We start from the raw sequence: 14,288 nt of genomic DNA on the forward strand, positions 1-14,288 counted from the left end.
TAAATGCGGTAGTCTCATAATAAAACTCTCACATTTTCATACTGGTGTGTTCTATAGTATAATCGGCAGATTGCACGTTTCTTAAAATAATTTTATCAAAAGCAATATCAAATAGGAATGCGATGTGGCGATATTAATGTGTTGGAAATCCATGATTTTTGCACATTAACGCTCTTAATTGGTCTTTTGTAAGATCTGGATCATTGACCGAATCCGCTCCAACATCGGTGTATATATGCCATTACTATCTTTACTCGGTTGGCACATGTGCGTCAAATGATTCAGAATATATGGTGAAATGAAATCACTATAACTTAAAGGAGAATCATCTGTACAACGCTCTAAGTAATGCATGTATCCAGCACGGTATGCCGCGCCCAGTAATGCAGCTTCGCTGCTGGTTTTCTATACAATAATTTGTAAGTATTGTCAAATAAGAATTTAATTTAAAATGTAATGAAACAGATCAAACCTGCACATAAACGGGGGAATTAAAAACATCAGCTATCACTTGAAGAATAGATTTATTTATCGATGCTCCACCAGTGGCAATAATTTTCGTATTTGCGCCAAAATTGAAGCCCATGTCAATAGCAACGCTTAGGCGGTGCAGCATTTGGCCTTCAATTAAAGCTCGAATTTCTGTTTGAGGAGACGAGAACCTAAAATGAAAAGATCAAAAGTTAGAAACAATGGTTGATGAGAAATTGCCAAGTCGTTCTAACTTCAGAACGCCGGTGGAGGCAGTCGTTGATACTGCATTGATATCCTTATTCCAGCGTAATGTCCCCTTCACAGACGGTACGATTTCTTTAGTAGGAAAATGCAAAGCCATGTTACCATAATTGCCTCGAGGTGTTGAATCAAGCAATTCATTAAAAGTATTCCAATTGTCTGTAGCTTCTGAACGTTTCATGCCATCTCTCACCAAGGAACTATTCCGAAAGCTCCAAGAAAGAAAATCATCGTCAAATTATTTTTAACGAAAGCATTATATTTCAGATGACAGTAAAAAGATCCCTAATTGATATAATCTTGTCTATAAATTTGTCGTTGATTTCCCTTTTACGCAAGGTATTAAAAAAATTTTTTTGTTATTCCGACTTTCAAATTTGTTTCACTCTAATTTTGCCTTTCGCCATTTAACATGATTACAGAGGAAAGTAATAATAGATTTATTTAATTGATAGGAAACAGGTAGACCGATTTTGTGGGAGCATCGAGTCAATAGATTATTTTTCATGTGCTTATTGCTTACCATAAAAGGCCCATGAACAGATTATCTTCGGTTGGGTGACATAGAACGTGGGCATCTTCAAGTAAAGCCTGCTGTTTCAACGTCATCATAACTGTATCACTTGTGCCCAATGAAACGGCAAGCCAGTTTTTTTCCACCAACATACCAGATAAAGAAGAAGGATTATCTCCCGTAAAAGCACAGACTTTGCAATTGGCTGGCATGCCAAACCTTTGAACGAAAAAGTCACAGATAGTGCCAATGAATGAATTTGTCTTAACTGGAGCAGATAAACGTTCCTCTAAATCAGGCGCACATGCATTAAGGCAAGCTTTGGACCATGTTTTCGCTTTAATATCAAATAAATTCATACCCGATCCATCTGCATAGTCAATTGGTGCCACATCCCCGATAAATATTGACGCCAAGAAACTGCTTATTAATGATATGCGTTGTGTGTCCTCATACGCACGCGCATGTTGTTGATATACTTTACGTATTTGAGGTCCTGTAAAACGTGGGAAACATCTACTACCTGTTATGCGAACCATTTCCTTACTTCCCCCTATAGCCATTTCCATTTCAGAACACTGATTTTGAGTTGATCCATCCATCCAAATTGGAGTTTTATTCAGCACAAAAGCTGTATCATCAATTTGCATATGCAGAAATTTACCAGGATCAAGAGTTCTTAATGCTTCCACACCTTGGCGAGACCAGTACACGGAACCGTGTTGTTGAGCTGAACCACCTATAGCTCCAACGGAGCTTAGATCACCCCCATTCACTACTAAACGATCCATGATAATATCAACTGCCTTAATCCACATGACAGGCTGCCCAAAAAATCTATTGAAAATAAATCAAACTTGATACACATGCGTTTGCTTACACCTTTAATCGCTAATGAATTCATTTGCCAATTCAATTAATTTTTCAAATAATCCGTCTATACATCTTTCTATACCATATTTGGTTTCGATTTCTGATAGACTCACTAACAGCTGCTCCATTTATGAAATGTGAATACTTTTTTTGAATTGAGCAAGGACATTTCCACTTAAACATTGTTTCACTGTAAGGACTGCGTGCAGCATTAGAAATTCGTGAAATATCAACAACAGTTCCATGGAGTGGACTACTGATATATCTCAATGTAGATCAAAATGAATAAAACAACGAAGAATCATTAAACCGCACATAAATATAAATTTTTAATAAACGAATTTTCAGACTCTTTAAATTAAAATTCATTGTGCTAAGAGAATGTTGCATTAGTGGCACACATATACTGATGAATGTGCTCAAGAGGCTATTCTAGTGTTACATAGTTTTGTGATGTACTTATTGCTGACATAAAGGATTTGAAGTTGGCAAATGGTAATTAAGTTATCTTAAGAATACTTTACTCGTTCTTCTTAGGGCCAGTTATAGCACCGTTTACAGTACGAAATTCTGGTAGATCGGAATCAAACTGTACTTCGGCCGTTGCGACTACTACATCTAGGCAAGAATTTAATTGTACGGCTTTAAGCTATAGACAAGAAAAAGACAAGAAAATGTGTTACAATATTCCTTTAAATGAGATTTTCATGAATTTGCTGCTTGTAAACATTACTTTGAAAGTCTACAGAGATTCATAAACTTAAGTACACCCCTAAACTAATGCAAATTAAAGCAAGAAAACACACCCATTAAAATTAAACGAATTTTTTTTTTTTGTCCTGAATAGATTAAATTTTTTTTTTTTTTTTTTTTATTTGGAATGATAAAAAAATTGTAATTATACTTTAGGAAAACATAAACTTTAAATGTACTGAAATACGCGGCCTTTTGAAAATACTTTAAATAAAATGTGGAATATGAATAGAAGTTTTTTGACATAAAAGAAATCTAGGGTCCATTGCATACTTCGCTATATTAGTTATGTGATTGCCTTTCGGACCTACTCTCTCTCTATAAAAGGAATTTCTCCAAATCTCGACAGAAATGAGAAATAGTATGAGGGTAAGATGCATACTTTTGCGGAATTTAAATCGCATCGCTATACAGAATTTTAGTTTACAAAAATTATATAAGAAATTTAAGTCAATTTTTATTCACCTAAATATTATTTCTCATAAAACAACAAGAAGCAAAGCTCTTCAATCCATATAATTAATTTAAATGACGAATGATACTATATATCTTGTTGCCAATTTCTTCATGATACTATATCTATCGGCTCTATAGCCAAATATATATAATGTAATATTAATATATATATATATACATATATATATATACACAATAATATAACACGTATAGCAAAACATATATAGCAAAATTTGATTGGCTTTAGTCTTAGGATTTGTTTTTTGGCTGTTATTATTATTAGAAGTTATTTTGACAAAAGGAATAAATTCTAGGACGAAAAATAGGATGAACACTAGCAACTAAGGCAATGAGCTCAATTATGATAATACATGTAGAAATCTTACCTTTTGTGTGCTCAGATCAAAGCCTAAATATGTGCACTTTTCCGGTTGTGCGCTGAAATTTGCTTTCATGATGGTAAACTTTTTTAATAAATAATGTGCAGAGTTTAAATATTAAATAATTAAGCGATTCTCTGGACGGTTAATCAAACCATTATATCACTTAGAACTATCCGTAATCCTGCTAACGGTAAATTATCACCTTCTTTGAAGAATGGCAACTAACTTTCTTTTGAGATACAGTGAGATAAGTAAACGAACCGTTACTAAACGAACCGAAAGCACATATGTTTTTACAACTGCTCATAAAAATATATAATTGCCACATGTGCCAAATGAATTTCTTCGTAAGAAAAGAAATCCTAATACTCTACGCAGGATTAAAAAGTCGCCGACGTACAGATGGGCTTGAATGTGAATCACTGATTTTATAGTCTGCGTAATTGGAATTAAAAAACGTTTGAAGCTGCACGAGTACATCAAGTAAAGTAAAGTAGTTTTACAAAAATGCATCTTTCCCAAAAAACCAATTCAGTGAAAAGATAAACAAACATGTAAAATGATAGATATTATATACATATTATTATACACATTGTTAATCTAAGAAAGCTTTCTTTTTTTCTTCTTTGTTGAGACCAATACTCAAAAAAGTACTGCGGAATTGTTGAAGGAAACAATTTTTCCTTTGTTCGCAATTCAAAAAGTAGACTCGTGTCACCTTTGCCAGCCTTGATATCATTTGTTTCTATAGTTGTAAGCTGCATATATGCAAAATTCGTGGGAGAAATGAACAATAAATATTTATTAATAAGTTATAATTTTTTTTCGGTACTACAAGTTTCGTTTCAAATGTAAAAATTATATTTCACTTAATTCTGTTAACAAATGGAGCTTCATTGTGTCAAACAGCTATATAGAAAGTATAGGGATCAACATTTTTAAAAAAGAAAAAGAAAAACTGAAAACGATCTTAATCTCTTTTTACTATATTTGTAAGTAATTATTAATTTTTATTTGGCAATGCCAGAGTATACGGGATATGTATTATATGGCAACGTACTTTTATATTCGGTCATCATCGTTTTTAGCGAATGCATACAAAGGCGGCCATATGTGATGTATGTGTGACAAGTCATGACAATTTCGCATGAAATAAACAATTTTTATCGATGGAAGACTCATTTTTTGGATTTGATACATCTTTACCGGTAAGTTAATACATCAACGATCTATAAATAATGTGGCAAAATTCAAATAGAATAAGAAAATCGACGTTAGAAACAGAAAGCTTAGGGACGAAAAGACGTTTGTTTGCTACGACGACTTTTCGCGATGGCCGATTATTTACAAGATAAACTACAGTGTGCACAATTGTTTCGTATGAAACTTGTGTTTTGTTTTCCATTTGCAGCTTGACGACGATGGAGGAGGAGGGCAGATCGCAGAACCATCGGAGGAGGAATACGATGCTCTAAATGATGAAACTTTCGGTTGCGCTACCAATGGGGACTGGGAAGAGGCGCATGAAAATCTAGTTCGATTGGACGAGTGTATTGATGTTGGAAAAGATCAAGATACTTTCAGCTCCAAAAATAATCAATCGATCGATCATGTTTCAACAGAACAAACAATAAAGTCCTACAAAAAACCTCGTCAACAGCCTGCAAATTTTATGACTGATTCCGACTTGGAATTAAACTTGGCTAGCATGAAATTAGACGACGTCGATATTAGTTATGAAAATGATGAAATTGTTGGTGGTTGTGTCGTGGAAACAGTCAAAATGGATCCAAGTGTATGGTCGGCGCAGCCAGTGCCAAAAAATGAGCGAATAGTTTGTTCATCGCTGGACCAAATAAACAGTAATGATTCGCGAAATGGTATGCCTGTTAATCCGACGGATTTTCTGCGTCAGCATTTTCCCAGTCCATTTCAACAACAATTTTTACAATTTCCGTTGCAAGGGCAACAACCTCAAAATGACAGCGTGGTTCAGGTTGATGAAATCCACAACTCGACAAAACCTCCCAAAATCTGCACATTGGAAGACATAGAACGAAATTTAATCATGCAACAAGCCGTTCTAAAACGTCAGCATCAATCCTACAACTCCCATGACATTGTTGTTAAACAAAAAAATTCCGTGGACGATACAGTAAGCAATACTTTAAAAGCTCATCATCAACATCTTCATCAACATCATCAACAAACACCTCCGCAAGCACAATACACATCGAAAGTGCCACCGATGCTTCCCCCCCAGCAGCAGCTAAAAGGTGAGATCACAGAAATCCAAGTTCTTTCTGTGCTTAATAAATTGTATGGGAAAAATATGTGTGATATGAACATCTAAAAAAATATGTTGAATTTGTACATAACGTATCTTCAGTTCGAACATAGATAACACTACCCCGTTTAATATTTATTAAAATTATGTGTATGTTTGGAAACGTGTAGGCATACGGCATCAATTACATCAAATTTGCTATTTTCCTAAGTTTCACTTAAGTACCGTAAGCACAATTTAAGTGCGTTTTAGAATGTTCATGCCAAAGATTCCATGTTTGTACACGTTTCTCATGTTTTCGCTAACTGTTCAAAATATTTAAAATTGAAAAAAAAAAATGAGAATAAAAAAATCTGCTTTACCTAAATCTCAAATTTTTTCACATTTCGGCAGGCCCACCAGGTTTAGGCCAACCTGTTCAACAGCCGCCCCCAAGGCCTTCTAGTAATTTTAATAATTTGGGACAACATCCCATAAACAACCTACTGCAGCAACAACAGCCACCACATCATCATCAGCAAGCAGTAGCACATTTGAACGCATCTGGAAATCGCTTGCCGCCGGGATTGCCCATATATCCACCCGGAGTAGGGCCGCATCTATCCCAACCAGGGCATACACAGTTGCCGCCACATCCATTACTCAATCAGCATGGACTACCCAATGCTTTCCCGCATCCCCAACAACGTTCATTACCAAACCCCCATTTACCAATAGCCCTTAATAATTTCGCAATGCATCCGAATTTTAATGCAATTCGCGCCGCTGGCATTCATCCTGCTTCCCTTTTGACATCACAACAACAAACCGGGCGTATAATGGGTCATCCACCACCGAATCCCATACCGATGTTAAATAACCAAGCCGGACAAACAAATTCAAATTATAATATGTTTAATATGCGTCTTGTGCAAGAGATTCAACAAAATCATCCTTTACTGCAGAATGCGGCACGTCAGGTTCAGCAACATCAATTTCAACAACAAAACCACCTAGTTGGGAACAACAGTGGGAGCCATCAGCATGCACTGGCACGCGGTAATGTCGGTGGCAATCAGAAATTAAATCATAATACACGGCGTGAGGGTATGACTGCTGGTGCTAATGGCAACTTGCCACCGGAGGAATTTGACGAATACGCCAATCTTATGAGTACTCGCGATAAACATTGGCTTATAGGTATACAGTTATCTCAACTCAACCCAGATACCCCTTACATTGATGATTATTATTATACGGTGTATAAGGAACGAAAAACGGCTCAGAATGGCAACGTCAGACTTAGTCAGGCACATAAGGACAATCAATTAAATCATCCGTTAACGCAACCTAAAGGCCATGCTCAGCTCATATTAGTTCAGTTGGGTAACAAAAATGGTACACGTAATGGTCAACATCAGGAACGTCGCAACTCGGACAATCATCATGGCATTAATTCTAACAATGTTCAGGAGTTAAAATTGCCAACGTATCTCTTTACTCCGCTTAAGTTTGAGAATTCATTGGGCAAATTGCAATATGGTAGTGTTACAGCTCCTCGAAAAATAATCGATGCAGAAGTTATGAGTAGCGAAACATCCGCCGCTGCGACCGTAACCACCTTAACAACAACGGGTAATGAACAAAATTCGTCGTATGCTCAAACTCAACTTAAGGCAATTATTGGTGGGCAAACTAAAGTCGACTCCCCTGGCTTGATACAAACGTCTTTATCCGGTGGTGATCTAACAACGGTAAATTCTCAATGCAAATCTCGGTATATTTTGCTCCACATTGAGAGTTTATATCGCGTTCTACTAAAATTGGATGATCTTAATAATCCCAACGCAATTGCAACCATACTGACGAAGAAAAAGAAAGAAAGTGAACGAATTGCAGCTCTGGAGCAATTAGAAGCAGCTAATAAAACCGAAGAAGAACGAAGTGCTGATGCTTCTAGTAATCCATCACTAAAATGTAAATTTAACTACGAAATCGAAACGAAAGAAGCTTTAGTAGAGAAATTACTCAGTGGTCTGCAGCATGATAAAATAGTTGCCATAATGAATATACGCAAAGGAAAGGTATACATGCATACATACATACAACTATTCTTATATAAAGAACTTGAAATGTTTAATTCAATTTGTGATTAAAGGTCCTGATAAGACGCATAATGCCGTACATTGAAAACGACGACCAGCGTTGGAATGTATGGATTGGTGTCTTCAACTCTCTTCAAAACGTTTTCAAAAAAGATCGTGACGATACAGATGGCATTTTGTATTCATTGTATCCTGAATTCAAAAAGCAAATTAAATTAGCAAACTTTGAGATTATCGTTCGAGTCTCATCAGCTATCACGCTAAACGATAAAAAATCAAATGGTATCTTCTGTAGCAAGGTAAGTGAAAATCATACCTTTAGCTAGACCTGAACTTGCCACCAGAATTTGAGGATCATTCATATGATTTTTCAATTTGTGATTTTTTCGAGCATCTGCAACATAAAATTGATCAAGCGAAAATGTTATGCCATTTTTCATCAAAATTCAAACTCATTTTTCTTACATGTTAAGTGCGCTTTGGTAAATCAATTGTATACCATTTTGATCGATAAAATTTTACAATTTCTCACTTAAAACCAATTATGGGATATTGAAACCAGCTTTGCGCCCATAGTAAAGCTTTTCAGAGTACAAAAAGAACACTGATTGGGCGTGGCAACATCCGGGTTATGTGGTGGATGAATCAGCATATCCCAGCCAAGTTGCCTCAGTTTTTCAGTATGGGCATAGAAAAGAGATGGATTCAGCGCGACTGACGCTTATCAGTTTTGGACGTTTTACCTCGATGGCGTACTTAATCACATTACTTGTTGACATTTAAGACTAAAATCGATCAGGTGGTTAGGTTGGATAAGATTTGGTGGCAATTGCAAAAAAAGCAAAGAACGACTTTACCTAAATCCAGGCCTTGACGTTGTTACCATTTTGACTTCCTGTATAACGATATTCTTGGTACATTATTACAATATGTGAGCCATTTCGTTGTTGCATCCATTCTCGGATGGCAATTCGGTCCACTACATTTCTCACTATTAAACCATGTGGTACCTAAATATCGAGCTTGCTTTTGTATTTAAGCTAATTCAAACGATTAAAATAGTGTTCTGATGAACGTTTGTGTGACCAGAGAGTAGCGTGCTTTTAATATTGAAATTTTAAAAAAAAGGAAATGATTTGTGTCCCGTTGATTCTTACAAAGTACATTCACCGCAAATTTCACAAATATTTTTAAAATTCAGTGAATTCAGCCTCATCGCCTGAGCCGACTTGATATCGTAAAATGTAAAGAATTTTTTGTAGAGTTTTTACGCTTTTTTCAAAACGCAATTACTTTCGCTTAAACTAATGAGCGTCACAAGTTATCAAAGGACTATTATCTTTCACATTCAATATAATAAAGCTGTTGGGGAAAACACCACGAACTTTTCTCTTGACTTTATGATTCGCAATATAATGGTGTCAATAATTGAGAACTAAAGCTCTCAAGAACTGAGCAATAGAATGTAAAGCAACAATTTAATAAGAAAATTTGAATATCTTTGGTAAATCGGAACATAATCGCTGCAAAGAAACTCTTTGAAAAATACAGGTGGAGATAAAGTTGCGATTCACTAAGAAAGGTGAACTTACGCAAGTCCATGTTGAAACTGATTGGCGTTTGTTTAAAACACCCCCTAAAACTTTTGGAAGACGGACTACGCGCTTCAAGTCATATCATAAAACCAATTTTTTTGACCCATCATTGAAGGACGGATGTTTAACAGATTTGTTTTCCTACTTCTAATGCTTCAGAATGTTAAATACTTCATAATGTATGCTAAATGTAATATCCGAAGTCGCATTTATCTGTCCGTTTGTCTGTCCATCTGTCTTAAAAATTGAAATAAGACGGTGAAACTTGCCCTGCTCAAGTTCTTAGTTCATCCCAAGTTCTAAAACTAAGAGACTTTAAAACTAAAACTGAAAAATTGAAGAAACTAGATTTGAAACTTAGGTAATGTCTATGTCAACTTCCTAACACTACGTAAAAGAAAAAATTGATGCGCTATCTTCTAACAAAATGCTTGCAGTTGAAGGTCGCCCCATGTCAAAGTTTCGCACAAAGACGAGTATAACACTCTTGTTTGTATCATTTGAGTTTGATTTTTTTTGGAATTTTTCTAAACTTTAGGAAACAAAGTTATTTCTTTTGGCGATCGCCGATCTGCGCCGCCTTTCAGCATTTTTTTGAACTAAAGTCGAATATAATTTAAATAACTGTGTTGTGCAATTTTGAACTTTATTTAATAATTGATTTAAATCAAAATTTCTATCATTATAATCGCCATTTGGTTCGTAGTTTTTTGATATTTTCCCTTCTTTTCTAAATGGGAGTAGCGAGTGCACAATTCTCATACACACAAGTGATTCTCAAAATGTTCTTAACTAGAAGGGAACATTGAAAATTGAAATCATCCTGTGTTACATCATCGAAGAATTCGCGGAAAGTGCAAATATATGCGAAAGTACCTTGTACGGCATTTTAATCATTTTTCTATGATGAGAAAAACGATGGCTAGATTTATTAAAATAATATATCATGAGAAATATATGTATTTATGTATGATTAATTACACACGTATATAGATTAAATCCAAAATTCATTTGCGATAGCAGCACATATATTAAACTAAGTAAAGTTTGATAGGATAAGCAATAACGGAGAGATGTCTGTCGATTCGACTAACTTTTGCTCATTACACGGAAAGTTTGATAAAAGGAATACATGAAAATATGGGAAAACATTGGTCTTTTTTATCCATTTAAGGAAAAAGTGATTTTTTTTTGATAACGGAAGCCGGATAACGGATTCTTTGACCGTTTCATTCGATTTTTTGAATTTGACCTATTCGACAGCGTCAAGAGAATAAGTTAAATCAAGATTTTCTTCTCAAAATAGAAAAGGTTGTGATCGGGATTTCACTTGATTCTTGGACATAATTTAAAGATTTTCGTGATTCACATTCCAATATATATATATATAGGCACTGTATATACATATCTGTATGTACATAAATACATAGAAAAAAGGATTTTGTTCTTTTATTCTTGGAAATCTATAAACGCTCTCTAGTTCTTGTGATAATGTAAGTGCATAACGTATGTTTGAAAGTCTCAAAAAAAGAGATGAATAGTATTCCGTGAAGTGCATGCGAATGGCCTTGAATGGTAAAAACAAGCACAAAGAACTCAAAACAAAAATATACTTCAATCAAGTCCTAATAATGTGGAAGGCAGCGAAGAATTTCTCTCTTTCCCGGTCGCACAAAAACACCACCATTCAACGTTTTCTAGCCCTTGTATGTATGTATGTGTATAACTTATGTCTGAAAGTCTCAAAAAAAAAGAAAAGATTAATAATATTACGTGAAATGCATGCGAATGGCATTGAATGGGAAAAACAAGCACGAAGAACTCAAAGCTTTAATCAAGTCCTAATAATGTGGAAGGCAGGCAGGAACTACTCTCTTTTCCGGTCGCACAGAAAACCCATCATTGGCTGAGCTAAAATCAAGTAAAATCTATCATCAACGTTCCTTATAGATTTTCTTTGCACCTTGAAGTGTTCATCACATTTTCCATTTCATCAATTGTAGACAACTAACTAGAGCGAAATGTAGATTTTATTGAAAAACAATGCAAGAGAGAAGAGGAAGGAAAAGATTTCAAACAAAGACTGTGCAAACAACTTTTCTGGTGGAAGTGAAGAATTCTAATGAAAATAAATAAAATTAGCTTTGCTAGCGTATATGCATTTTCAGGCTGTTTAAAAATTATTTAAATGTGATTTGTGTGGTCTTTCTTCTTCAGTTTGGTATATCATCGCTCGTTTGCCTGATACTGCAAGCCGAGAATATTTACGTGCAAAATGACGATGTTAGTCTTACTAATGAACATAAAGAGAGCTGGCGTCATTTTCTGGACCAAGTAGCTTCTTCGCTAAATCGCACAATACAAAGTCAAACGATTTGTGCTGCAATTGAATCCGATTCTATACAACCCGTAATGGATCACTTTGCACGTTTCAAAGATCTGAAGTTAGATTCATTATTGGCTCTTATCACCGAAGCTAAACAACAAATTAACTAAACCAAAAAAACAAAAAGAGAAGGAAACAAAAAAACGACATATTTTGCGGTAATAAACAAAAAAAAAAAAAAAGAAGAAAATTTATAATGAATTTCACAACGTTAACAAACAATGAGATTTTCCACAAAAAGGACGAAGAACGCAAAAGGAAATTAAACTAAAAGTCGTAGAATGAATTCTGACACAACAACAATGGTGAACAATTTTATTGGATTACTTCCAACTTTTTTTCAATTTGTGTTAATAGAAATTTTGCACACAGTTATTTATTTCGAAAAGTGATGCGTTTTCTCTGAATAATCATTAAACAGAAACAATAATTGAAAAAAAAGAAAGGAAAAGGAAAATGAAAATGAAAAAAAAAAAAAAAAAAAAAAAAACGATTATAAAAAAATTAATAATTGTATCCATTATACATACACATGCATATATACTTAAATGTATGTATTTATTTACTCAAACACACTTATACATATGAGAAAATGATGGTTAAAAAAAAAAAAAGAAAGAGTAGGTCCCAAGATTTCCTTAGCTTTGCTATGAAAATAATTTAAACGTATGATATGATTTTTTAAAATAGTGTTTAAAGAATTTTGTAAGCTAACGCAACTACAAATAACTGTAATAAGTATGTATGTGTAGTTTATATTTTAGCTTTTTTTTTTTTTCTTTTAAAATGTAAGTTTTATATTAATTAATATACGCAAATTATTCACTTTTTTTTTTTTTTTTTGTTTCTTGCGGAAGTTTTTTGTAAATAATTGTAAACGGGAAACTATAGTAAATAGGATCTAAATTATGCCCAATCCAAAAGAGGGAAAAGTAACAAAAAAAGAAAAATAACACACAAAACAGGGGTGAAGGCCAGGTCCGTATAATACTGGCTCTGTTTTCTTGAAAGTATATCGTTAGATGAAAACTCTTCCTATTGGCAACTCATTTAAACTCGTGATTTATATATTAACCCATGACCGTTTGATTGCTTACACAAATTGAATATATTCTCGCGATTTTCCCTTTTTTTCACCCCTGTGCGGATTCGGTTCAACTCTTTTTTTTTATTATTGCGTCAAACATAATTAAATGTTAACCATAAGCTGTCGCGTTAGAAAATTATTTACATGCTCCCTTGAAAACGTCAAAATTAATAATGATTAAGAATTTCTGTAAATTTTTTTTTATTTTATTTTTATTTGAATTTTGTTAATATTATTAATGTATTTTTTTATACATCAGAGAACCAAACTCTGAATAATAAATATCACATTAACTTATTTGAAAACATTATTGGAATAGAAATAACAATAACAAAAAAAACAAAAAAAAAAAAACCAAAAAAATTTAAAAAAATTTAAAAAAAGAAGAAGCAGTTTATGGATGAATATATGTTACCGTAAATCCCTATGACTGCGTTATTAAACAAAAGAAAGAAAAAATGAAAAAAAAAACTAATAATTTTTATTTAATATTAAGTTGATTTGTGTATTTAGTAAAATTATACAAATAATATTATATATATATTTTTTCTTTTATAAAAATACGAACAAACTATGTAACAGATTTAATACACATTTTGTACTCACCACCTTGGGAAGACTATTTGAGACACTTAAATAATACCTTCAACATAAAAATATAGGAACAAGATTCTGAATTGAATTAGCCGCCTTCGTCTTTAACTCTTTTGAACTGTCAATCAAACGAGATTCTGTTATATCTTACGAAGTTTTGATCAGCTTGAAGTCTGTCTGTTCGTTTTTGGGTCTCTACACTTATCGTACATACGGAAACGGCTGATAATGCCAAGGGGAAAAAAAAAACAAATTTTCAACAAAGCTGCACCAAAAGATTTTAGAAGAAAGCGGCTTAGAATTTATGCCAATTAATTTAACATATCGACGACTTATAAATTATTTTTAAGGTGTTGGGTAACGAAAATTCGCTATAAGGCGAATGTAATTTTCTCACTTGATTTTTCTGAAAAAAAAAAAAAACATTAAATACAAAATATTGCGTCTAAAAGTATACATTTTTTATTAATACTGCTACGCACTTTTTAGCTTATTCAACTTCTATTTTCTTTTGACGGTTTTTAACAACACATTTTACAAT

At 33.8% G+C, this 14,288-nt stretch overlaps 2 protein-coding genes across 2 annotated transcripts; one reads left to right on the plus strand and one right to left on the minus strand.

Annotated features, from left to right (window-relative positions):
- Positions 1-67: 67 nt before the first annotated feature.
- Positions 68-3,989, minus strand: LOC119641734 (xylulose kinase). Its single transcript, XM_038040553.1, has 6 exons — positions 3,718-3,989; positions 2,647-2,771; positions 1,259-2,086; positions 726-947; positions 473-662; positions 68-405 (listed from the first exon to the last, which is right to left on the minus strand). Exons 1-6 carry the CDS (start codon positions 3,784-3,786, stop codon positions 175-177), a joined length of 1,665 nt encoding a protein of 554 aa, XP_037896481.1. The 5' UTR covers positions 3,787-3,989; the 3' UTR covers positions 68-174.
- Positions 3,990-4,793: 804 nt separating this feature from the next.
- On the plus strand, positions 4,794-12,232 carry LOC119641726 (protein PAT1 homolog 1). Its single transcript, XM_038040540.1, has 5 exons — positions 4,794-4,922; positions 5,126-5,990; positions 6,395-8,064; positions 8,139-8,384; positions 11,898-12,232. The coding sequence occupies exons 1-5, from the start codon at positions 4,884-4,886 to the stop codon at positions 12,174-12,176; spliced, it is 3,099 nt and encodes a 1,032-aa protein (XP_037896468.1). The 5' UTR covers positions 4,794-4,883; the 3' UTR covers positions 12,177-12,232.
- The last annotated feature ends 2,056 nt before the right edge of the window (positions 12,233-14,288 follow it).

The sequence above is a fragment of the Glossina fuscipes genome, unplaced genomic scaffold (assembly GCF_014805625.2).
Source record: "Glossina fuscipes isolate IAEA_lab_2018 unplaced genomic scaffold, Yale_Gfus_2 174, whole genome shotgun sequence".
Classification (NCBI taxonomy): domain Eukaryota; kingdom Metazoa; phylum Arthropoda; class Insecta; order Diptera; family Glossinidae; genus Glossina; species Glossina fuscipes.